The sequence below is a fragment of the Rhea pennata genome, chromosome 5, assembly GCF_028389875.1.
Source record: "Rhea pennata isolate bPtePen1 chromosome 5, bPtePen1.pri, whole genome shotgun sequence".
NCBI classification, from domain to species: domain Eukaryota; kingdom Metazoa; phylum Chordata; class Aves; order Rheiformes; family Rheidae; genus Rhea; species Rhea pennata.
Genome location: NC_084667.1, coordinates 64958353 through 64985417, shown reverse-complemented (window position 1 = coordinate 64985417; position 27065 = coordinate 64958353). Strand labels below are relative to the sequence as shown.

Genomic DNA, 27065 nt, shown 5'->3' with positions numbered 1-27065 from the left:
TGTTTGCCCTCATCCCTGTGAGTGTCCATCCAGTGACAGCCCTCATCCATCTGTGAGTGATCATTAAGCTCCCCAAAACAGTCTCATGGCAGAGATAAACTACACAGGCACCTGTCAGGGATAATCAAGCTGTATCGGAGTTTGCCTTAAACGAGAGATGACACAGATAACTTCCTGAAGTCACCTTCCAGCCTAGCATCTCCATGGCTTCACAATGGGAATGGCCTTAGGACACAGTCCAAGCTGCTAAGTTGATCTGATTTCAGATTCAGACTGTTGAGCAATAAGGCCATGGATGAGTACCTTGATTTCACTTACGAGCAAGATCTGGAAAAGAAGCGCAACAACCTATAACAAAGTAAACAATGGAAAAAACTGACAATACATGGATAGACTGAGGCTGCACATTTTTCATCAAGGATGAAGAATGTGTTCAACTCCTCAATCTACTGCAACGTTGTAAGTTAGCTTTCAGCAAAAGAAATAAAAAGAGCATTTGAAGCTAATGAGGAGCTGAGTGCATTTGCAACTAATACTATGAGATCTGGCAACCTGAAGAACTCAGAATTAAATGAAAACAACCAGAATCAGGCAAGAGCATCGGTGTATGGCACAAGTCGATTGTGAATACAACCATATTTCATCTAGTCTAGGCAACCCTAAAGCGTATTTTTGCTTTCAACTTCTTTGATTGCCATACGTAAGAGGGTTTTGGATAGAACAGTCAATTTGGAAGCCATATCACGCTACCTTTCCAGTATCCAATATGGTCTGACTGATGATCTGACTGCAGATTTCATCTATGCCATCTGTTCATATAAACTCCAAAGCCCGCAGAAGGCCTCAGAAAGACAAGGCGGAGCATGTGTACACACTGGCTGTGTTTGGAAGGGAAAGACGGTGAGATCTGCGCACAAAGTATGTGGAAATGCACCATGTTATTATTAGTAGTAGCATTAATAAAACTGAGATTTAATGCACATACATCAAAGAGTCAAGGAGCTTCCATTTATGTTCACTGCACAAGGCAATGTGGGTAGATATAAATCACAATTTACTTTTTGCAAATAAAAAAAGTGGGAAATAGCTGCTAAGTAAGTTGCACAAAGCTACCTAATCATGCAGCAGTTGATTCTCACCTCTCCACCTTCCCAAATCATGGCAGCAAGCTGCTGCTTATTTAGATTGGGCGTTTTCATACTAATTGCTATATGCTTAATGCCTCGGCTTCTGCATGCAAACTGATTACTTGCACTTGCAATCTGTACATCCATCTTTCTGCACATCAGTTATGTGGTTTTCTTGTGAAAACCCTGCTCTGAAATGCACGCTTTCTGTGCAAACCCGGGGATACGACGTGCAAGGTCTGCATACAACGTTGTGTCCTAGAACAGCCGACCGGGGACTGCAGTACAAAATGAATCCAGACTGCAACATCATTATGTTCACCAGCTGCAACCATTAAAAAAAAAATCCCTTTACAGACTGCATATAAAGGCTTTGCTGGCTGTAAGCAACCTGTGGACAACCTTTTTGGGAGCAAGTGCAGAAACTACCATGAGCGTAATGGAAGGCCATCTCTGGAAATCTTCATGGCTTGTTTCTTACTTAAGTGAATGTCTCTTATTCCTACCGCTTCAAGAACTTGGGATCAAGACCTGCTCTCAAAACAAAGAGGAAAAATAGCTAAAACATCCAAATCTCTATTCAAGACTCTGTTCCACTTGTTCATCTTTCCACATCTTACTGAAAGTGTATTAAAAGCATAGAAATAGTCCTCTGCCCCAACCTTTTTTCTCCTCAATCATTTTAGCCACAAAGACTTTTTTCCCATCCTCATTTCAACATAACTTAGAAAAGCATCACTGTCTCTTAAGTGCTGACAGGATTCAAATCCCATTGATTTGACATCAAAAATAATACACCAGCACCACTCTAGGTGTTGGAACAAATCTCAGAAAAAAAAGTTTATTTGATAACACCTGAGGTGGAAAGAAAGCAATGATGTATTTTAAAATCTACCAGTTACATGTATTTTAAAGATATTTGGAGTGATATAAGATATTCAGAGTTTGAAAGATTCTTCCATGGCCCCGACTCAAATCAATGCAGAGCACAGACCTGAATGAGAATCGGAAATAGCGATACAGTAATGCCAGCATAAGGCTTGCTTTTGGTATACAAATGTTTTGAGCAAATTATATGAACTCTAATTTTGCATTCGTTCCAGAAAGGGCTAGTATTAAGGGTAAATCTTACACCGTGAACTCCTCCAAAGGAAATGTTTTGGCTAACGGCTGCCAGGGAAAGCCAGGGTGGGCTGCTACGGTGCTGCACAGGAAGACGAGGCCAGTGCAGCGATGGAGTGCACGGGGAATCCAGCCACACGTCCACACCCCGCTGCCTGGCCAAGGTAAACCCATACCTGGAGAACAGTCCCAGGTCATGAGGAATGGTCCAAATCCCACTGCAGTGACTGGGAGGACTACCTGATTTTAGTGAGCTTTGTCTTTCCACACCAGACTTCACTGGAGGTGGACTTCACCTGAAGTCAACACATTCTTCTGAGGAAACAACCCAAGGGGGACCTCGCAGAGCTGCTCCACTGCCTTTGTCCCTTTCTCAGCTGATGATGTAAAACTTGAACATCACTGCGACTCAAGAGCGGGGGCTTTATTTTAAGCTTTTATTTATATAAATATTCCCAATGCATTTACATCAAAAACAACTTCTGAATTAGTCCCTTGAACACTTTCAAAGTGATACCCTTTGCTGTCACACACCTAGGTGACTTTCCCTCTCCCGATATTTTTTGACACAATACTAACTGAAACCAATCAGAAGATTCCATGGCCTTGGATTAGAGCCACTTTTCATCACTTCAGCACTGACTGCACAACAGATGAACACAAATCATTTGGTTCAAAGCTGCACATCATCCCATGAAAGAAAATCTCCATTGTAAACTTTGTAAATGAATTATACCAGATGCAACGCCAGTAGTTCTCCAAATTTATACACTTTACTGCAAAACAGAAGGTTACAAATCTCCATAAAGAAAACAAATTCACTGAAAACCCCACGAATCTGGTCTTAGCCAAAATTCAGTGACATTTCCAAAAATCCTCATTTTAATTTCACTGCAGTAAATCAAGAGAAGCTTCAATGAAGGCCATGTTGCTGCTTTGACATAAAGTTGCTGCAAAAGGAGTTTATACATAAGACACTCAGAAAAATCACTCATATGCATCTTGTTATTAAATAATAATGGCACAACATATAGCTTCTACTTTCAAGAAACACTGCAGTAAGTCCGGGCTGGTTCATAGGTCTCCTAAGATAAGACTGCCTAAGCAGTCAACACACTGCCAACCAACTCAGTATCAAACTGTTTACATGTATTTCCTAATCAAATTACTGCGTTTCCTGTTTGATGAGTGTCTCCAGAGAATGATTCACACTACCTCCCCTAGATACCAGCCCTAAAGAGGAGATGACTCACTGCTCAGAGGTGTCCTTCTCTCCCACTGACTCCAGGACACTCAAGACAACTTTCTTAGTACTAGAGGGTTACACTTAGATGCACCTGGATGAGTTCAGATCTGACTGTCTCAGGTTCAAGTCATGGCAGCACTAAAGTATGCGTCTACAAGCTACACATGGAGCATGTGTTTCAATTTACTTGCCTGACTTAGGTCCTAATGAAGCACTTCTGAATACGGGTGGGATAAAATAACATTTTACAGGTCAGCAGTCAGGGAAAGAGCGAATATTTATCACTGTCCCACTGTTTTTTGTAACCCCTGGAGGCACATGAGACTCTTTCCTATTTTTTTTCTGCACTGCCCTTTGGGTGATAGGTCCCAAAGGTCTCAGCCCTGCCTCTCCTTGATGGCACGTCCAGGTAGGTCTCCTCCACACAGTGTCCAGACAACTCACCTGGCTCAGGTACTTGCTCACTCACAGTCCTGAATCTGCCTTACCCCATTAGGATTTTTTGGAAATCCCTGCTAAAATCTTCCCTGAGCTGTAAAAGTGGCTGCACACGTCCACATTTAACGTACGGACTGGCAGGGGCTCCAGGATTGGTTCTGCTTGGCTGCCTTCACGCGTAGCAAGAAACCTCCCATCCTCAGCCTGTTTCCTCTGACACATCCTGTCATCCAGTCACTTCCAGGCTGATGCCCTTCCCTGCTGCCCTGACTGGAGCACCCCTCCCCGCAGCAACAGGCTGTGCAATTTCCAACGCTCCTGTAGCCCCGCTGGGGGAGAAGATTGAGCCGGACTCCCGGATGCACCCGGCAGAACTGGTTAAGCTGTCGGCAAGCCCTGCCTTAGCCTCTGCGGGGCAGAGACAGGCTTTAATCGCGTGCGCGCAACACCTGATGTGACCAGCCCGCTCAGCAAATAAATGACTGTAGATCACCACGGTACCCCAGCTTGGCAAGCTGACTCACGCGACTACAACGCTGCTCTTTGAAAGCCAGGCAAGTATACGAACAGCAATTTCACACTTCCTAAAATCCAGCGTGGTGCAACAGCAGAAGACCAACATAAGCAGTCAGCTCTATCGTCTCCTTCAACTCTGTTCATGGCATCCCGAGACTACAATATACTCAACACCATGCATTCAGCCCAAAGGAAAAGGACACCAAAATTGCCTGCTGTGCTGGAAAGTCAGCCCCATTCCTAATTTATGTCACCCACAGTCAGGTCGACTGACAACTCAGATCACGGTGTTATCACACTCTGCTGACCAGCACTGTGCTGTGTCCAAACAGGCAGACTTGGGTTTGCGTTGTTTTGATCCAGGATGTAGCACCGAACGTAACACACACAAAGGAATCGCATTTTCACTGCTGCTCAGAATAACAAAGAGCAAAACGGAGGGCGCACGCACCTTGCAACTGTACAGTGAGAGCACCCTTAACAACATATCACACCTCGTGGGAAGAGAGTTCATTTCTGGCAGAAAAAGCAACTTTGGAAAGTACTACTCAACTCCTCAAAATATCTGACAAGGAAAATAGTAAGTTTGCAAAAGTGCAGTTAAACTCAGATTTCTACGGTCATTAAATAAACCATGAACCAGAGAATTAGAAATACTTTTTAGAAAGCTTTCTTTTCGGCTATTTGTTTACACCACAAAAACGCCTGCTGTATATCCTCCACATGCCAAGCTTGATATCTGCATCACAGCTAACACAGCACAAGGATCTCTAACGCCAGACAGCACCACCAAATTTTCAACCGACACCTAATGACGACACCGAGTTGGTCTGCGCTTAGCAAGGAACGAGAGCATTCCCTCTGCGTTCTGCGTTAGGATGTCATGTCAAACCAAGAGCACACAATAGGTTTTCCCAACAATTTCTATTTTGTGGCGCTTTTTTTTTTTTCTTTTTTAAGGAATTGCTTTAGGGCTGACACTACTCTGAAAATAAGGAGAGGGAAAAGGCAGGTTAGGGGAACGATTGCTATCTCAAGTTAAGGGACAGCAAGTACAGAAAGTTGGTGCCTCTGTTTAAAATATAAAAGATAAATCTAGAATACAGTATTAAAATGCTATAGAAAACTGAACAACAGTTTGGAGCTAACTGCATATCTTTTTTTTTAAATCAAAAATCAAAGTACAACAAAACTTTCAGTTCTTTTCAATTCAACATTAGTTTCTTGTCTTTATCAGAGATCAATCACATCACTTGAACACTGGAAAAAAACAGAAAATTTTGACTGTACTTATCCTAGAATAAAGTGCTTAAAATGCTATTAAAACATCAGTTACTTTAAAAACACACACACACACACACACACATTCTGCTTTGCATGAAGCAGAGCAGGAGTAGCATGCAAAGTAAATTTTTGCCTAGTGTTAGATATATAGGAAAAAAAGCATTTACCGTCTGGTATGGGTGAATTTAATTCAGAAATACTGAAAGACGGTAACGGTGCCACTCTTGCCGAACGTTTCTTCATCCTCTGAAATCGTTCTCCTACTCACACGTTCACTTCGTCTTTAGTCTGCATCGCTTTGGGTCCCGAGTACTATAGTAAACACTCCGCTATGGCTGGTGGCTAGATGTTGTTCTGGAGATGCTGCAGGAGGCTACGAGTACTGATTTGCTGTTTCCCTGGGAAACCATTTGCAACACGTTCAAACAATGCTTGACCTCTGCTAACACTTTTCTTTCATTCAATTGTTAAACGCAGCAGATAATATATAAATATATTAGCTTTTGCTCCTCTTAAACTCAGAAGTGCAGCAGCCCCTTTGCATGAAAGCAGTGATTTCACATCAAATATCTGCTCTGTGTTAGCGAAGCAGACAGGAGATTTCTCAGCGACAACTGCAAGGGAATTATGCAACGCAATTTTCTGGTTCCTTACACTGTGACAATATACACACAATTAAAGCAATTATTTTAAATAAACTTTGAATAATGTAACTCCTACAGAACCCCTAAATCAGGAATGCCTTGGGCAAAAGAGTCAGTAATATCCAACTCTCTATCAGCTAGCAAAGCACTGGTATTGCAAGAATCTCTCTTCTCTTTTAGCGTCCTACAAAAATTGTCACAATCACAAGATATATATAGGCCACAGTTGGTCTAGATTCTTCCTCACTTCTCTTGAGGCAGACAGGACATTTTTTTTCCTCTTTCCCCTACATCTCTTTCTTCCACTCTCTCTTTATTATTATTATTTCCATCTCTGGGAGTTGTTTGCTTAGCGCGATGATAAAGTTTCATTGTACAAAGTGATGATTTCCATCGCTCCACTGCTGCAAGTCTTTTAGACAACCCCATTCATTTCTGTAAGCCGGTGTTGTGCTGGGAGCTTCCTTTGCCAGGAGACGTTCATCAGTACCTCTTAGGTGTCCTGGCTTCACAGCTCTCTACCAAGAGAGGCAGGGTTAGGTCTTTACCAAGCATGAATAGATACATTCCTGAACACAGACAGGAAGCTGTACCGTTCAGTAGGCAAGGAATCTGCTAGAGTAACTATGGGAAATACAAAAGACAGAAAGGGAGCTAACTGTACCAATATATGTTGGCAAAGCTGATGATGTTTTAAATGCTATAACTACACATCTCTCAGCTACAGTCCTTATGCCTTTGCTAGCAGCTGAGAGCGGGGATTTCTAGCTTGAGACTTGGTCCTCCATCCCCTACTGTACAGCCAAACAAGGGGAAGTCATCAGCTCTAAGGAAGACAATAAAGTGATTTGAAAAGGAGCAAGAGGAATCTCAAATGCTTTATACAGTAACAAGATCCTCTTTAGGGGTGTAAAATGACTATTGTTAAGGGCATCAACCACAAAAATCCCCTCTTCAGTGCTATAGAAGAATAGCTGCAATATGGGATAAGACCTCAGAGCTGCTCAGAGCTCTGTTACATGCTCTTGTAGGGCTTGACTTGCCTGGGTGAGGGAACACATGAGGCTCCTTATCACCAGCCTGCTGTTGAGATCCCCTCAACATGGCAGCTTCATTGCTTGGAATATGCTAGCAATGGTTGTCCCCTTCATTCATCCTTACGAAGCTAAAACAAGGAAGAAGGACAGGTGAGAAGAAGGGTCGCAGCCAGACCATCCTCCAGATGCAGCCAAAGAAGAGCCTGGCACATTAGGAGAACTGAGCTGAGGCATCCTAATGCACGAGGCAGCCCATGACTCCCAGACTGGGTACAAAGTGAATCTACAAATATTATTACCTTAAATGCAGTCTTGCCCTGCACATCCCCTTAATGGTGGTCTCCCACTGCTGCTTGGGAGAGAGCAGGGTGTGCACTCTTGAGTTTCAGGAAGCACTGAAAAAGTGCTCGAGTATTAACATAGTAAGGTACAGAGAGTAGTTAACTCCGTGGAAGGGAATGGGAAAGGGGAAAGTACTCTCCTATGGCCATCCTGCCCACAGCAGCCCAGGGACACTATGGAAGAGGTAGAGGGAAGAAAAACAGCCATAGCTGCCTGTTTTTCCATCCAGCGTGTCCTCTCCTGGAATGCTTGGCACTCCCCTCGGGATTATCTTTATTATGTCCCTTGTGATTAATAAGGCGTTCTACCGTGACAGTCTCTTCCAAAGCATCACACAGCATCGCATAAACCTAACCAGCTTTTACTGCTTATCTGCATTCAGAAGATATCCAGCACTCTGTAACAACCACTAAACCACAGAAAATTATCTTCCCAATTTACAGAAGGAATTTTATTCTCCTCTCCTAAATGCTGAGAGTCAGCAGACTTTGTGATCACAAGTCAGGTAATTGCTGGGCTCCACAGTCGCCAGGCTATCTATTAATACACATCTAGTCCTTGAGCACTTAGTATAATATAAACAACATAATAATATAGCACAGAGATTGTTTTTTAGAAAATCATCTCTGCAAATGGGAATTTATAATGGAATCATTAATGAACCTTAACAATGGGGAGGGTGAAACACATGAGACAATGTCAAGCAATTCGAGGCATTTCTTTCAGGCAATTTCAGTTTTAACGGCAGAATGTGATTGCATCTAAAAGTTGCTGCAATTTTTCAAAGGAAAAATGAGCCATCGTTTTAACACAGTAACTCAAAAGCCATATGCTAAAACACAAAGAACCCTTTCAAACATTCACCTTGGTGAACTCTGCTTCGGGCAACAGCTACAAGAAAGCAGTAGATATAAAACTGATTCAAAAATATGTGATTGGTACCTATAATTCATGTTGAATCCTTGAAAAGGATCATCTTCTCTAGCTGCACAAGTACAAGTTTTGGCCATCTGTTTCTGCTCCTGCTATGAATAGCTGATTGCCTTTCTGCACGCAATGCTATTCGCATAGGTGCTCCAAGCCTTCTTGTGTAGTCTTTATCTCCTCTTGAAGTGTGTGGAAGAAAGGAATAAAATAATATGGAGTAGAAGTGAGCTCTGCTCCTTTCTCTTGAAGTACATCAGGCACAGATCCATCCACAAGCTGAATCTGATATTCACATTTTACCAAGATTGCATAATAGTTATTCCATAGATTGCAAGTCAACGTGAGGTCTGTGATTCTGTGCCCAACTTACCTCATATTTATGCAAGGCAATACAGTGAGAAAACATGGCCTGTTTTCCCCAGAATCGGGAATAAACTAACCAGCTTCCTGGTACCTTTAAAACTGAGATCTTCATAAGTAACTACTGTTGTCACTTGCCGCAAATTCTGCACTCTCGGTCTGCAACACCTTAAAGTTTTCTTATCTGTAGGGAGTGGAGCTTCTGTGATATCTGAAAATCTGGCTCAAGACATCTCTGACCGGGAGCTGCCGACCACTAGTTAGTCACTTTTGGATGACTATAATTAACAAAATCCAATACAACCCAATACAATGCTCCACACAATCTGTCCATATACCCACTCGTTTGCATCAGGGTGTTCCCTTCTGTCAGGGAAGTATACAGTATAAGAGTGCCAGTAATACAATGTTTAATTATACAGTGTAAATTATAACGCAGCCAGAAACAAAATGCATGCTAGCAGACCACACATGTTCATGCTTAAGGCAAACACTGTTAAGACACTAACCAAAGCTCTCAAGCCAATGAGGCATCTACTCCTTTGCATCAGTTTGATTGTAATATATAACTGTTGAATAAGATACAGCACAAAAATCTTCAATCAAGACTCCTCTCCCATGCGTGTTACACATCGGCCAAGAGTCCTTGCGGTCCAAGATCTCTGAGAGGCATCCAGGTCACTTCCTACCACCCTCCTTGGACAGGCCCGGTGTACCCTGCCTCCAGTGAATACTAGTCCAGAGGAGAATATAGAGAAGCCGCGAATTTGCTGACCCAGTAACCAAACAGCTAACCAGCGTTGGAAACAGAGTGAGAATTAGAGAGCACTGAATTGCTGAATCCTCTTTGCTAACAACTGCTCCATGCTCACAGCAAAAAAGGGGCTGCTGCTGCCAAAATGTGTACCGTGCCGTTGGTTTACAAAAATCTCTGCTCGCAGTAGCCAGTAACACGTAATAAGGGACCTGGTGTAAAAGTAAAGACTATTTACTCTCCTTCATTAAAGCTGTAATCTATGTCAAAAGCAGCTGCTGAACTCTGAAACCACAGTTTTGGGGTGAGTGTTAAACCCACGCAGACAGGCGTTTGCTTACAACAACCAGCGCTCCAGCCACAGATGTTGTGCATGTTCTGTGCTTCTGCTGACAGAACAGGCAAGAAAGAGTAAAATTATTTGGAGGCTGACTTCGTAGGTATGATACAGAAGATAGGAAGGTATTCAGTTGGTCGCCATGATTGTTGCTGCACCATCTCAGATCACAAGCTGGTTATGGCATCTGCAGTCTTCATCAACCCATTAATTGAACTACATCAGGCTCATGTTGGAGATCTTTTTTTCCCTACTGGAAACAATTAATAATCAAAATTACAACGTTAATATAATCCCCATGAGGAGCAAGTGAATATCTGATTCAGAGAAGACACTAAGTGTGCTACAACCCCAGCTAGACAGAATCACCTCAACTAAAGGAAAATAGCAGAAGTAAACAAAACACCGGATTTCCACATTGATGATGGGACCCATCTCACTTGACTTCAGACAACAACATCCATTTTAAGTAAATGGTGGAAATTAGTATTGCTAGAAGGCAACTCATCTAACCTCTCAAGTGTCTGTTGCAAAAGAGATAAGTAACTCTGGAGGAGCCTAGTTTTTCCATTAACTGTAATGGCAGTGCGGTGACTTGATCACACAGGGATGTCTAGCTTTCAGATACCCAGGTTAGGGTAGGTGATTTCAATGAGAAGTACCTAGTGTTAAAGTTTGATGAAGACATTAAAGGACTTCCATTAACTCTAACGGGCTTTTGATTGGGATCCAGATCCAGAACTGCAGTCTTCGTGTATTTTGAACACCATTAATTACAAGATCTGTACAAAAACCACTTTGCACTAGTCCCTGCAGCTGACAGGTCAATTCATTCTCCATCACTAGACTATAAGAGTCTTATAACATGACTGTTTTATTGGCTCTTTCAGGCTGAGCATGTATTTTGAGATGACAAGCTAAAGAGCCATTATGGAATTCATTTTATATTACTGGAATATAAATTATATGCAAGACATGGAAGAGATAAACAATTCAAAGTGCAATCAGAACAGATGTATCTTATAAAAGGGATTTTTATGGGAAGTAGAAGTCAAGGCTTTACTTTGGAATCTCAACCCTCTTCTAGCAGGGCCAGACGTATATAGCAAGTATTACTTGATTCAAACAGTGAACTCAATCCAGAAAAACCTCCAAGACTTGTAAAAAAAATTTTTTTTTAAAGGATCACACAGAATTGTATCTCTGCTGTCCCAAGTCATGTCAAACAGATTTTAATTCATATCTTGAATTCCTTACTCAGTAATTACTCAGATAAAACTCTCACCAGTTTAAATACTGTTGGATACCTCTGCTAAATAACCAGGTTATCAACTCTGTTCTGACAAGCTTTCCATTAACATCTACCAAGCAGCTCATGGTCCTTCAGCAATGCCTGTGTGTGCTCACACATCACCTGTTGTGGACAGGACAGCGCAGAGCTTTTCCCTCTGCCCCTTCTGCAGAAACAACAAGCGTCTCTGCATACGTCCCAGGGCTATTCGCCTGAACACGTGTGACTTCTCCAGCAGATGCTGGAGCAATTAACCATTCCCCAAGAGTAAAGCTGATCGGCATGTAACAGCCCGCGCGTGCTCAGGAGAGGCTGGGTGGCCCCAACTCGGAAAAGTTTAAGTGTACAGAGGGCCCCACTCACTTGTTTAAAGCAGTTGCCTCCTCAAGTACCTTACCGAGGAAGGGTGGAGATGCAAATTAACACATCAGCAATAACGAGCTCTTGTCTGTCTTCTCCAGCTCTTCTGTCCTAAGAGCCAGACTAGTGATACTGCCCTGGCACTTCCACCTGGGAGCTGCTGCTCCCAGCTCTCGTTTAGTTTGTTAGGAAGATTGCCTTTGCCTCAACTTAACTGATAATCAGATATGCTATACCTGAGGGTATTCATACCAAAGGCACATTAAAGTCTCATATATTTTCTTCACTGAGGCAGAAATTGAGCTTTATCCTTTACTCCTTTATGAGAAGTACTCATCTCCTGCTAAAAACTCACCTAATAACTGCACTAAGTACTACTAAATTTGAACAGGTTTTAATTGCCTTGGGGGCCAGGTGTTTATATACTGATATCCAGAAGCTCATGTCAACATGGGTTGCAATTTGGAATAAATCAGCCTAGAAATTCACTCTTTAATACCCACTCTGTTTTTTTTTCTTTAATACCCACTCTGTTTTTTTTAACAGGAAAATGCAATGTGATCTATTTTTAGGCTTCCCAAGCAGGCAGTTTATAGAAATCAGATTAATGGCACTAGCTAAACATCCACTCATAGACGATGATGTGAACATTTGCAGTGCTACCCACAGCTATCATGCAGGACTCTAACAGCTTCTCACTACTGCCACAAGCAAAGGCCTTTTCAGTTCGTTATGTCCCACTAGATTTCAAAGAGCTGTTTCTAAATAGATGATAGTCATAATTCCTAGCTGCTGGCTCTCATATCACTCTAAAACCAGAAGCTTAAAAATGCTCAAATCACCGATAGCCAGCTGTGCCTTAGCTACCACAGGCCAGTTTCCTCTACACAACTGAAAAGTTCCCCGTAGTTTTGACACTACCAAATGGTAAGACGTTGCATATTACGCAGTGCTGTGATGCTTACTAACAAACCCAAAGTATTCAAAAGTTCCATAATATCAGCGTCCCCCACCAAAACTATATAATTGACTTAAAATATTAACATCTATTGCAGTGCATTTAGAATTCCTTTTATTTGCTACCTCACAGACCTTAAAACTAGTGTTTCAAATACTTCCCTAGGATGCAAGAGGATTAAAAATATAAACAAAATAAACCTGAGATTTTCCTTAATCGTGTGACTTTTGGAACAACAACAACAACAAAAAAGCCTGTAACTATCATGAGATCTATGCTAAAGTCTCCAGAGCTGGCAATCCAGCTTCTTAAGTTTTTCGCTCTATTTGTAACATGAAAAGATTGTAAGGTAAGATATACTAACCTGCTACTACGATTGAAGAAATATGAAAAAACACAAATTGTGACACGGAGAGCTTTTGTTTAGTTTCAGCTGGAGGCACATTGTTTCAAGAAAAAGGTAGATGTATCAAACTTAGGTGCTTCTTCAACATTTTGACAGCAAAAGAAATACAACTTGAATTTCTGGTTGAGAAAAGCAAAAAAAGTTACCTCTGATACTAGAAAATCATTATAATTAATATTTATAGAGGAAGAATTAGAAGAATAAAAAGAGTTTCCTAATCAAAAAATAAAATGGACTTGAGAGGAACCTTTTTTCAGCTGCCTAACGCACACTGAAATACTGGCCTCGGAGCCTCTGCCAGGTTGAATGGATTCTGCTCTCCTATTCCTGAATCAACGAGACAAAATTTGTTCAGTGATGCATCACAAATTTCAGCTTACAGGCTTTACTTGCACTCAGGCCCAGAGAAGAGCAAGAATCTCACGGGTAACAACATGCAGCAATCTCCTCCGAAGCATGCACAGACCTCATCCGAAAATCTCAAACGCGGCAACTCAGTCTGTTCGCTCAAGGTGGAAGGAGCCACTCATTTGGAGAAGCAGCACTGGCAAAATTATGAGCTTATGAGACCATGCCACGAGCTTCTGACAAACCTTCGGAGCCTTCAGTTATGCAGAGTCTGGACAGCCCTCCTCAAAAGTCATCTCAATTTCAAACTCTTTTCAAGCTTAAAGAGATTAGGAAAAGTTTACTGCTTCAGCCTGGCCAATGTGTAACTCACTGGCAGTAAAACACAGCACAAATATACATCTCCCTGACAGTCTGTGGCAACAGTAAAGAATAAATCTTTTATCAATTTCAAATATCCAATACAGACTTCCCAGACAGAATAATAAAATCAGAAGCCCAACATTCATATTGCTTTTTTCAGGGAAAACAGCTTAGCTGTAATTGGATGTCAAATAATTATTTGTCTTCCCAATGTTTTATTAGCAAAACTGCCACGAGTGAAATAAGCTGTCTACATTTTCTAATTCTGCAATTGAGAAGTACCTCTTCTTCTTCAGAGGAGAACATCTGTGCTGAGACAACCTCCATTCTGTGTGTCATCGTGACAGCAGTGCATGTCAGCTGGAGAGTAAATCACTTCTTACATTTGTGCATCTTTTGGGTAGTCAACAGTTAATCAGACGGCTGAGAGCTTTCCTCTATACTCTCATCAAAACAGAGTATCAGGCTAGAAACCCAGGGCTGGCTACCTCCAAAACGTCTATCTCTATTCAGGTCTTGGGACAGGAGCAGAAACTTGCACCATCCAACACTACAGCTCCTATTACCACTAGATGGCCTCACAAAGTTCATTCGTCCTCAGACAAAGCAAACATCCAACTTTCAGGATGAATTACAGCATGAGATAGTGTTTATGGCCACGTTAGCAGTGCTGCATTACCTTTTACAGCCCCTCTAATTGTCAGGACTGGCAGTAGCATTAAGAAGGCTTTTGGAGCAAGAACTGAAGCTTCAAAAAAGATCCAAAAAAGGCCTAGAGTAATCAGAGGTTTAAAAAACACTGTGTAAAGATCAAAAGAAGTGGGGTCAAGCAACTTAAGAACAGAGGGAAGGCAGCAAAGCAGTCTTAATGCATGTTGGAGGTGCTTGCATAAAAGAAAGAGATTAATTATGCATGACAGTGTCATCAGGGCCAGGACTAACAGGCTTTAATTGTATTAATGGAAAGTTTTGTCAGACAACAGATGAGCTGCTTAACAGGGAGAATATAGTGAACCACTAAAGTGGATCACTCAGAGTATGAAATTCCCATCATGGGATGGTTTTCAGAACAGGTTGGAAGGTGCAGGATGGATGAAGTGGAGTGAACCCCACTTCAAGAGGACAGAGTAGGTCTATTTCCTATCATAAAATGGGTTCGACAAAAAAAATTTACCTCCTGAAGACGACTAGATTTCCAGGAAGTACTAAACTTGAGTATGTAGAAATACAAGTTATCCAATGCGATTACAGCTGGGAACTTAAGCACTCCTGAAAGGACTGACTTTGGGTCAGGACTTGGGGGGTTTCTTTTAGGTTGCTCCATTCGTGCACTCAGCTTGTATTCATCAAGCAACAATGACAGTAATAATAAAACAGCAGAACTAGGGTGAAGGAAATGTCAGGAACTCCCAAAGGGTGCCAGAAGTAGGATGCGCAGCACAATCACCAAATAAGCACCCACTTGCTGCACTCAAATCATTAAAAGTAGTGTTTTTCAGCCTGTCCAGCACAGGCATCTAGGGACCACTGTTAAGGACAGGTACCAAGAAAAGCAAGCCTGCTGCCAGGAAGCACTGCTTATTACTCAGGGTCTTTGGAAGGAACTTAGACTTCTAAAAACAAAAATACCTTGACACCCACTAGCATCAGGCATTGGCATTTAGAAGGTTCCTCAGGCAGATGTGATGCCTTGTGAAAAATTCCTACTATAGAGTATCAGTAGGAACTCTGATGGAGTGAAGGAACCTGAACAAGCTACTTCAGGTGGAAGGAACCTGAACAAGCTACTCTGTCTAAATTTGGCTTCAGAAATTGCTGTTGAACAGTGCTGTATCTTTTTTTTTTTTTTTTTTTTTTTTTTTTTTTTGGGGGGGGGGGGAAGGAAGAGCAATTTAGTCCTGATTCAACAGGTGACATATTCAAATGCAAGATTTGGTTTAGTACTTACAGTAAGATTTATTTCAAGTAGCTCTGATGGTTAATCATGATCATGATAAAGTCTACTACCCCTCACTTCTGATATTTTATTTAAAAGCATTTGATTTTTTTCGTTTTAATTGCTGATCTGATGCTAGGGTAGCTTTGCCTCTGGAAAATTCAAGCTACATATATTTACTGATGATGAAATAACGGATCAAAATCTCAGGTGCAGAACATCAGTTTTACTCCACTGCAGCCAATCCATGGTGTTGGCAGCTGAGTAATTGCAGTAGTAAAGGTTCAGCACAGAAGTCCCTCCAGCATCTGCAGAACCTTTCTGAAATCAGCGGTCTCTGTGACACTCAGAGTGCCAGAGTCTGTCCTATTCATCAGCAGAGATACCACAGAGCCAGCTGATAATACACATCTAGACCAGCAGACATCTCTGCATGGGAGAGGGATCCCATGCAAGTAAAAATCTCCTACTTTTTCCCCTAGAATTTGGGTAAATTAAAAAAAAAAAAAGGACCACTTATATTCAATTAATTAGCTGTCTGAAAAATAATCAGTTCTGAAGTTTAAGAGAGTTTGTTTGAGCAGTAGCAAGTTTTTGAATCTGTAGTACAATTTTTTTTTTTTTTTTTTTACAAATTATACGAAATTCCAAAGTAAAATACTTGCACTAGAGAAAGTAAGAATTTGGGTAGCAAGAAACACCCAATCTTTTCTGAGTAATTCTTGTCTAATCTTCATATAATCCTCCCTTAATACATTTCAGTGTAAATCTCTGTTATGTTCAACATCTTATTAGTAAGACAATAAAGATAACACAAGAAAAGTCCACAGAGCGGCATTAGGGGATTAAGGAAGGATTAAACAGCAGTGACAATGAACATGCTGAAGCCATATATTCACCATAATTGGTCTGATTTCTATTACTGTCATAGGGTTGGTTGCTCAAGTCCCCGGACTGGCCTGTGGGACGCAGACTGAATTTCTGCTCAGCATGAGTAGTGGTGGCAGGACCCAGATATCATCTCAGGACTGATCCTCTTTCCTCTTACAGAATTCATGGAAACCAGGTGGTGGAAACCAGTGCGCTCTCCACTTTAAAAATGAGCCCTTCATTGCAAATAAATTCTTACTCGATACTTAAAGTTAAGCCTACTTACTGCAGCAGAGCATGGTATTGATCTGGCAGTGGTTTAACTTGTCAGCGATAAATCACAGCCAGTGGCAGATTTCTATTAAGCTACTGGAGGACCCATCTCCTCATTAGGGAGCACACTGTGCTATCAGCGCTCAGTCTCCAAACAATTAATTTGCCTCACAAGTGTTCACTTTCATCCTCTGCAGGCCAGTGGCATTTTCAAACTCAGGAGTGCCTCTCTGCTTACAGCAAAATGTGTGGAAACACGTTTCACAGCTTCGTTAATTGGTAGGAACTACCAAGTCTGGTCCAGGACACAGTGACTCACCCAGAGGACTCTTTTTAACTCTTCAATATTTAGGTGAAGTGGTCTAAATACTTGCAGAGGCATTGCCCCTCTCTTCCAAAATCTTTCAGTGCCTGGAACCTGTATCAATGAAAGGAAGTTGGGTTTTGGGGTTTTTTTTTTTAGCTTTTAGTTATTGCTTTTTTCTGATGACTCTTCAGCAAATGCTTTGCCCAACTGAGCAACAAATCAGAACCCAACAGCTAATTTCCAAGTTCGCATCGCAGCATTTCTGAGCAGGTAATGTACCTTGCCCGCTGCATCAGCCTACAAAAGGTCTTCTCCTGGTAAGTGCTGTCCAGTGAAAGGAGGAACCACAACTATTCCTGGCTCTTAAACTTACGGCATAAGGATCCCAGTGCCATGTGGACTGCAATGCAAATAGCAAGCAGAGGCCACCAGCCAGTCTTTAACACACAGCTGGTGTGTACAGCCTTGCAGAGAGCCAGAGTCTTAGCTGGCACTCATATGCACTGCAGACTCTCCTCTCCAGCGCATCTTGCCAGCTTTGCCTCCAGCAAAGGCAGTGGCTTGGACCTCTGCGAGCTGGCACTATAAAACAAGGTTGGCCTAGCATGGGCTGTGACTAAGCTGGTAACTTTGGGGGATTAAAAATGCAAGAGTACAAAACCAGACAGCAATACATCAGTAATGAAACACAACCTTGAAAAGAAACTGCCTTCCACAGAAGACTAAAAAGGCTGCAGAATTGAGGTACGCCATAGAGTCTTTATGGCCAGCTTCCTTCTGGATCCAAGCCTCAGGGTGGGGATGAATATATTTGCATAGGTGCAAGGAAAGAACAAAAGAAAAAAAACACTACTAGGTTTAGATGCAGTTAGGTATTTGGGGAAGGAGTCACCCACGAGAAACAGCAGCAGTAGCAACGCTGCTGGCTTTTCCGTGTAGGGATCTGGCAGAATGGGTCCTACAAAAGCAGTGCTCCAGGGATAACGGGATAATGCAGTGTAATGGTGCAGAGGTCCTGGCAGGGTGCGCAGACTCTTCTGCCTCTTACAGATGCATCTTGGCAGCAAAAATCTTAGTGCTGGCTTAGCTGTATTTTTCCTGCACATAAAGTGTCTGTGGGCCTCATTCTGCAGGAGGTTACTACAAATACAGTTTCCTGGGAAAGCTCAGACAGGCCAAGAACATTTTATTTCCTCTTTCCATCAAAACTCCAAGAGTCTTGGAAAAAAAATACATCTCACCCCCCACCCCATCCTAAGCCTTTTCAGTTTACAGGTTTGCCCCGGTGCAGCTTGCCCAGCAACCCACATCTGCATTTACTGCACACACAAACTGCTATAATGATGCAAAGCATCCAGTGTACACACCACAGGATAACACGTGTCGTACCGTATCACTCTGGCTATGGTACAAGATGCCCACAGTTGAGCTAACTTGACCTCTGTCATGCTATGTTCTTGTTTAAATAGAAACCTTTCCCTTGGAGATTGTTCTTTAATCGGTATTTTGAACTGTCGGAAAAAGCAGCCTGTCTTACCGCAATCCTTCGTCCAGGATGTCTTGCTCTGTTCTGAAGAAGCCTATTATAGAGGAACTTCTCCAGCTATTATCTCCTGGGGTTTGTAACTGAAGAAAATCTCAGCATTAACCTAACTAATTACTTCAAAAGGACGCTGCAGAGGGTTTCATCCTACTTGTTCTTTTATCTCTCCTTTCTCTTTTATACATATTCCCCTGCCCACTCCTCTTTCCAGTGCGGAATTCTGGGTATTTAATACAATTCTCTCCTGAATACCAAAAGCAATAATAAAAATGTAAAAGAAGAGAGGCACAAGACAGCCCATCTGAGTCAGGGATTTTATGCACATTAGTAAGTTAGTCTTTCAAGTGATGTGGAGAAGCGTTCGAGCTAATAGAGTTTCTTCCTCATCATCTTTGGCCAGTGATTAAGCCTATGCGTGCATCAACTGAGAGAGGGATAGACACTCAGACGCACACAAGCACTTGTCCTTGTGCTCCATTTTCCAGCACTGAGCACAGTACACACCCAACCCCTCTGGCATAAGCCAGCAGAGCTGAGGTCTCACCTTCCCCTGCCCAGCTCAAGTGCCCCCAGAGCTGTGGAGTGGTGCTGATCTGGGCTCCAACATGACTAAGAGAAAAGCTAGTTTTTAACCTAGTCCCCAAGTGACCTCGTGATGGTTTTGTTAGAGTAAGGGAGGAGCTGGCACAAGGGCAAGAACAAATGGCTAAGCATACACAGGATGGTGAGGCCAAGGATGACGGGGGAAAGGTCAGTCCTTCAACTTCATGGCCTAAGCTCTCAAACTGATCTCAAAACTGTATTAGTAGTCCTGAGTCCTTTAATCAGAGCACAAGCTAAGGAGCTCCACTGGACTGATGAGCTCCAGGTCCCCACTAGACCAGGTGCCATCAAGAAGGAGGTGGGAAGAGGTAGCTGATGCCCAGGGAAGAGGTGCGCTGAGAAAGGAGCCCGGGGCAACGGATGGGAGGCAGCTCTGCAAGGCACCGGGCATAGGCATGGGGAAGACTGAGAAGACAGCTATGGAGATTGAGGGGAAGGGCAGGATGGAGGGCAGCAACCCAGGAGAAGAGGCAAGGAGGCAAAGAAGAGGTAGGAGGAGAGCTGACTATGGGCAAGTTTGAAGCCACTGGTGCCAAGCCAAGCATTTTTTGGACCGGCCTTACAGCACTACAATTGTGCTCTTACTAGCCAATACCACTGCTACAAGCCATGGATATTACGTGCTTAGCACTGGCAGGGAGTGGGGAACAGCGGAGAACATGGCACAGATAGGAGGCTTGTTCTCTGAGCTAAAACTTCAGGAAGTCAGATTGAGCTTTAACCTCCTCTTCCCGTCATCCCTGCTCATTTAAAGATAGCTATTTAAACACTCTTATCAAAGAGGGAAAAAGCTGTTTTGGGCGAGCATATCAGGAATGCAGACTGAAGCAGCTGTTCTTCCCTCAGCAAGGCTCGGAGCAGCAGTGCGGGATGCCAAACACTCTCTTGGCGTACAAGCAACGTGAGGCTTTGCAGGGAGAAGCTGGAGGTAACAAAGGAAACTTCTTTTGGATGCACTGCATACAAAGACCTTTCTCTTTGATCTCTATCTCCAGCTTGGTTTTGTAGAACAAAGCCCAGGGTTACATAGTTCTAGATATCCAGCAACCAACATCCTCTGCAGCTTTTCTCACCTTCTACCTGTGCTTTCCTAACCAGAGACTCAATTTCATTACAAAAGCTGTGCTAAGCACAGTTGCCAGAAAAAAAATATATTTTCCTGGTGGCAGGTGAAGCAACTGTATCTCTTCGCAGGGTCAACAGGCATTATCAAACTAGCTCCTCTCCTGCCATTCCTTCCCTTTGTCATTCCAGCTGCAGCTCCCTCTTACTCTGCTCCTTCAGGCAACCAACACTGTTGGGTTTTTCTTAAAGCACAAAGAAAATGGAAAGACAAAAGTGAGCCCAGAGAGATCTGGTCATCCCTCCACTTGTGGAGCCCTGTTTTTCAGACTTGCTCTACCAACGTGTCCCTGAGCAAGCAGACCTCGTAACAAGACTCTTCAGAGCCACGAGGACCAGGCACCCACGCGTGGGACCCAGCAGGTACTCTGAGAAAAGCCTCTGGCAGCCTCCAGCAGAATTAACGCATCTCACTTGACAATACCCCTTTTTGCTTCTGCAGGAGCTTCTGTGGCATGTAAAAATTAACCATAGGCTGCATTTCTTTTACACTCTTCCCCAAAGAGCTCATAGAGCTTTAATAAACCAGGAGAAAAACTGCAGAGAGATATTATGGCTACTATTTTCCCCAGTAGCAGCTGTATTTCGGTTGTTTTACGGCAGATTACCAGCTCCTTGATACAGGAAGCAATACACATAATAACCTATACCACAGAAGTCTTTTCCTTTGCATTAGTGGAATACTGGCCGGAAACTCTGATCACAAATAGCTAAATTGTTGGAGTAATACCAATATGTTACAGACTCTTTAAAAACATAAATTGCATTATTCAGTGAGCAACACCCAGCAGAATATATTTTCACGGACACAACCAAGCTGCCACTGTTCTGATTTTCATCAGTTCTCTGAGTGTCAAAAATCAAAGATCAAGAAATCTCTCTGTGCGTATCTCTAGCCATGCTCATTAGCATTACATCTAAGTGCTATAGGCTCAGCTGGGCAATCTAGTTTAATTTGAACACTAACCTGAGAGCTGCTATGACATAATCACAGCTGTATTTTTCAAGTGACATTTGCTTAAATTGCAGTTTTTATTTTGTTGCAAGAAATTATCATCCATTCTCTTGACAAATCCCTGCTGTATTGCCATGATGACTTCTTCAGCAGAGAGTTGGCACCATGCTATAATAATTGCAAAAAGACAAAGTTTTGTGGTTAACTTCCAGCTGTAACTCATCACCAACACTGCTACAACCTACCAGCATGGAAACTCCTTTCATCTACATTTAGATCAAGGTAACAACTAAAGCCTTGGACAAATACCTGGAAAGACATTTCACACAAGCCAAAGTTAATGAAAGACATGAATTCAGGGACTCGTAATATTTTACCGTAATGCAAGGGAGTCCCTGGTCACTCAGAGATTTTCACATCACTCGTATAGAGAAGAGACCTCCCCAAAATCCCCACTTCACCATACTGCTGGGCAAGTGACTGACCTGGAGCAGGCTCCCAACCTTTCCAGGAGTCAGCCTTTCCACCTATAACACAGTGGTGGTGATCACACTCTTCCATCCATGCTCAGGTCCTAAATATAAAAGTGTCCTGATTTCCAGGAGCCCTGAGCATCAAATATCCCCATTGAAATCAAGGATAACAACAAGATTCAACACCTCGGAAAACAAGGACATGTACATTGAGGTGGCTAGGCACAGATTTAGAAGCAAGTTTGAAAATCTGGCTTGCTATTTTTACTTTCCACTGAATTGTATCTTATTTATAGCTCAGACTGTATCAAGTATAGCATGTAGTATCCACCCAGGAACTGGGGTGAAAGGCAAGAATAAGGACAAAAATGCAAGAGGTGTTGCAAAAATGCAACGCTGCATGTTTGAGAAGGACACACAGGAGAATGGACCAATGGTGAAATAAAGGCATAAAACACCTGATGGTGCTTAGAGCTACAGACTACTTGATAACTTGAGAAATGCATTATCCTGAAGGTAAGATTGAGCCCAGGAGCACTGAAATAAGAGACCTGTAATCCTCCCTCCCCATTCACAACTAGCACTAAAAAGCCTACAAAGCCCAGCAGAACCAAGTAATCAGACCTTAAAAAGGAAGAAGGAGTCAGTATAGACAAGACAGTTTCACGATGCCTGTAGTCCTGCTTCTTGAGCAGTCATCTTGGAGAAACTGAGCTGGATCTCTCACATGTGAGGAAGTACTCTAACCACTATGCTACCATGTGTGTGTGTATTTATGTTGCTTCTCCTCCCTCAGCACGATTTTGAGGCAAAGTGTTGTGCTATGTGTACAGCACCCTACTCTGAGATGAGCACACATGCCTCTGCCACTGCAAAGAAGCTGGCTGGTCCTACACAAGAGACCACAGAGTACCGAGCAGTGGTGACAGCTCTGGGCTCATACAGCAGAAGTGAAGCCTCTGGGGAGCTCTACTGGTCAAACTGGGGCTTACAGAACTAGGCAAGAGTTTAGAGAAACTCCTGTTCAGATCTCATGTCACAGAACATCCATAAGTCTCATCTGTAAGTCCAGGCCTGAGCAACACAACTTACACAGCACACAGCATAGTTTACACATAGGAGACAAACTTTGGACTTGTGTGTCCAATACTAGCATATTACCCTCAGGGCCATGCATTCCCCTGTAAGATAAAGATAGAAGAAATACTTCATGAACAAAAAATGAAAAAAAAAAAAAAAAAAAAAAAAACAGCACTGACCACTTATGACATGGAATTACAATGAGGTGTAAATTACAATAAGCAGGTATCAATAAGCAACAGACCTTGACATTTTGATAGCAACTTTAATTCCCTGCCTCTCATCCACGTGTCCATACTGGTATCAGGTTCAGAAACAACCACTTCTTATTTTTTTACCCATATTCCTCATGGAAAAAGTCTTTCCTTCCAACTTCTTCTCCAGATCATTCAGGGTTAACAAGGAATTAGGTAACTCCAGAAGTATAAGCACTACAGATGCCTTAACTGTCTTTCAACCACCACCGTTCTCTGAGACTGATTCTCCTGCCCATTCATATGAGCACTGATGCCTGGGTGAACCCTGCTGTATCTCAGGAGAGTCCATAGCTCCCTCTTGTGTCACTAAAGCACTGCTGTTACTTGCACCTAGGAACTCCTGGGCTGCCCTTTGCATTTGGACATCTCACCTCCAAGCACAAACTCACCCCACTTGCACTGTCAGTTCATCACAAATCTGCAGTGCCTCTGGCTGAAGCTGCAGTCTTACACTTCTCGTGCCTCCTGCTTGCCCACAGTGCTTTCCAGGCTGCAAAGTCATAGATCTGTATCTCAAGGCAGTGTCAAATAGAGCTGGGTGGACAGATGAAGTCTGCTTCCCACAAAATGCTTTGGAGTAGGCACTGAAGCAAGCGGGATACATTTGCAGGAAGACAAGAAAAGTCTACAGTGACACATTGCTGTAATTCTGCACCTGATGAAGCCACCAAGTTTGAGGTTTCAAAGTACATTTGAAGCCAAATTGGGAGAATAGCAATTCTTACATTTTATGAGCTTAAATTATTCATTGTTCCAAACAAAGGAGCATTTTTTTTTAAGAGTTATGACCAAAGTCAGAGAGAGAAATCAAATAATAGCAAGATACCCCAAAACATCCTTGGCTTGGATGAAGCAGCAACACCAACATGCTAAGCATCCTGCTTTTTGCAGCAAGGAGCTGTCAGACTGCCTGACCACAGCTACATTAAGACAGTTTATTTTTACTGACATTCTCCCAAAGATGCTTTTCACACACTATCCCTTCTCTAATATTCCTTTTCAAATTCAGAGGAACTGGAGGACCAGCTGAATCAGAGCCAAGATACATTTGTATCCATTTTTGCCCATCTCCTCTCAGTTTATGTCACCAATTAAGTATTACCATTATGTATTAAATGGAATTAGCTTGTTGTTGAAAAGCAGTGACAGAGGGAGAAGAGATTTATTCAATGTGCTGTTCCCCAATAAGCAGATCAACTCTGATGGTTGTTACCAGATATTAGTCACCATCAAATAAATCTTACTGAATCAGATGGCCAGGTACACAATGAACTCTGGACTGGGAACTACCTTTCAAGGTGACACCATCACAGCCACAAGCAGGGATCACTGTGCCAAATACATCTGAAAAGATCAGTAGTTGGTAAGCCAACAGTGGGTTTCTGTCTTTGAACTCAGCTGAATCAGACGTCTGTCACTGCCAGGACACTGGACCATCAGTGCCAGTGGAGAAAGACAGCAGTGTAGAGTGGGAACACTCTCATTGCTGCTTCCATCAACGGTTGTCCACAAAGCCTTCGCTGTAGGAGCTGCTCTGTAGCACATCATGGAGATGGTAACAAGTGGCAGTACTAATAGTCTAGTTCCACAGCACTAGCTCCCCTTGGGATGCCAGGTCTGCAGCAGGGACCATGTGTCTATGTGGATCCATGTCCTGGGGAACGGACCCTCTGAGGGGTCCCATACAACCACTGACAGAGGGTAGGAGTGGGATGACAGGGCAGGGCCTGCTGCAGGAATATGGACATAGGCAACTTCACCTGCTGATCCCTCTCTGAGCTTACCTCCTCACCACCCACAGCATGGCTGATGTCTCCTTCCCCCTCAAACTGCTTCACTGTTTGTCTCCTGCCACCCATTCCCCATCCTTCCTCCAAACTCACGAGACACCTCCCAGGCCCTCAGGGCTATTCGTGAAGCTCCCAGACATCAGCTGGCCTGGGCTAGTGGCTCATGCGTGCACAAGTACTGAATGGCAATTCAAGGGGTAACCTGATTCACCATGAACGTGTTTCACTTCAATCCCAAATCATTATTTAATATTTGCAAAGCGCAAAGAACAGCTCCTTGCAAGACTATCATTAAACCAAAGTGCAGCAGTCAAAACCAAACATCTATCAGTCAAGGTGATCTGCCAGTTGGCCTCAGACGCCTCAAGCCCCCTAGAGACAGGGGGCTAGCAAGCCAAAACCTGCTCAGACCTTACACAAGGCAGCCCCTACCCTGGGTTCAACACCTTAACAGCTTTAATGGAGTCAGTGAAGATGCACATAGGGCACAGACACCTATGCCATCAAAGCAGCTGGTGCTAGGACAGAACTCTTGAAAGGAACGTACAAGTCCATGGATCGTGTAACCCTTGAAAGCATCTCACACCTTCATACAGACAAGTCCTTCCTTCACCCTTCCATCTTTGCAGAGATGAGCCCATCTCTAGCTGAAGAAGTGTCTCCACTAATGAGACTAGACTTTCAACTGATACTAAGCTACTTTATTAGGCTCCATCCTCCAGAAGCTCTTTGCAAACAGGGATTATTCTTGCCAGCCCTTTATTACTATAAGCTGTTTGTTATAGTTTTGGAGCAATTGGAAATTTCATCTTATTTCCAAGGGTTTATCAGCTTCCAAAAATGCTCCTTTTCAAGCCAGTATTTCTCATGCTGGCATTCAGCCTGGAGGTGAATTTCTTTGGAGAGTTTAAATGTAATCTGTTCAGTATTTTCTTTATGATAATCAGCACGCATAGCGGTACAATCTCTGGATGACACATTTTACGCAAACCTGCGCTCTTTGTTTTGCTTTAAAAGGAAATCTATCATAGAGAAGACTGAGTGCCCAGATGGAATTTTCCATGGAAGTAAAAATCAAGACCTTTGAATTGTTCACCATCAAGAAGCAGAGATGTAAAGTTGCTGGCTCTCTCCTCTCAAGTATATTTATTTCACTCCTATACAATAGTATAACAGAAGCAAAGCAACATACAGTCAGGAAAACACCGTAGAATGGAAAAGAACTGTTATTCCTCCAGAAAAGCTGGGTATGGGTTCTGGTTTGATTGATTTTACATTTAAACTATACTTCCCTTGGAACTTACTGTTCATATATACAGCATTTTTGACCACCGCCTTCAAAAATGTGTAATCATGAAAGGAGGTAAGTGTCACCAGAGGGACATAGCTAGAACTTGCTCTAGGAATCTTAATCGAAATCCCCAACTTTGCTGCAATTAAAATCTTAAATTAACTCAGAGGTGGGCTGGGTTTTTTTCTCAGTCATTTTAATGGAAGATGCTGACTTTAGCAGAATCTCTGGGGGTTAGGTAATTATTTACCTCTTCTTTTCCCTTTAGGAAATTTGAAATTGTGATTTTTATTTTACTTTCTTTGCACAGTGTTTAGGGTCTTAGCAAGAGAGCTGCTATAAACTCGTACACAATGTTAATTATTTATACACAATGTTAAAATCTGTATTAAGTATTGAATATTTAGCAAGATATTGCAAATTAAATTATAAATTTAGTTGCTTTCAGATACAGGACTTTTTAATAACAGTTTATTCACCCAAAATAATGTTGTGGAAATTGCCTGGCACTGAGGCTGTACACAGACACAGATGGTGTGATCCAGAGCATGCAAGTGACTCCAGTTTTGCTCTTAAATCAGAATGCACAAACTGTCTCGCTTACCTAGGCCAGCCTCAGTTGTGCCTAGACCTCTCAGAAGGCCCAGAGCCAGCCTGCAGGAGATATTTAGCATGACAGCTTCAGCAAAATCCACATGGCACTTG

The 27065-nt window shown here is 42.7% G+C and overlaps 1 protein-coding gene across 3 annotated transcripts in view; it reads right to left on the bottom strand.

The window, feature by feature from the left end:
* Positions 1 to 27065, bottom strand: part of SLC35F4 (solute carrier family 35 member F4) — a 121042-nt gene that overhangs the window by 28889 nt on the left and 65088 nt on the right. The window contains exon 1 of one of the 3 annotated variants that reach the window (XM_062577151.1): positions 5901 to 5976. The exons of the other annotated variants lie outside the window; for them this stretch is intronic. Coding sequence (XP_062433135.1) covers positions 5901 to 5976 — 76 coding nt within the window. Of the gene's footprint in view, positions 1 to 5900; positions 5977 to 27065 lie in introns of those variants that run through there. 3 annotated transcript variants of the gene reach the window in all.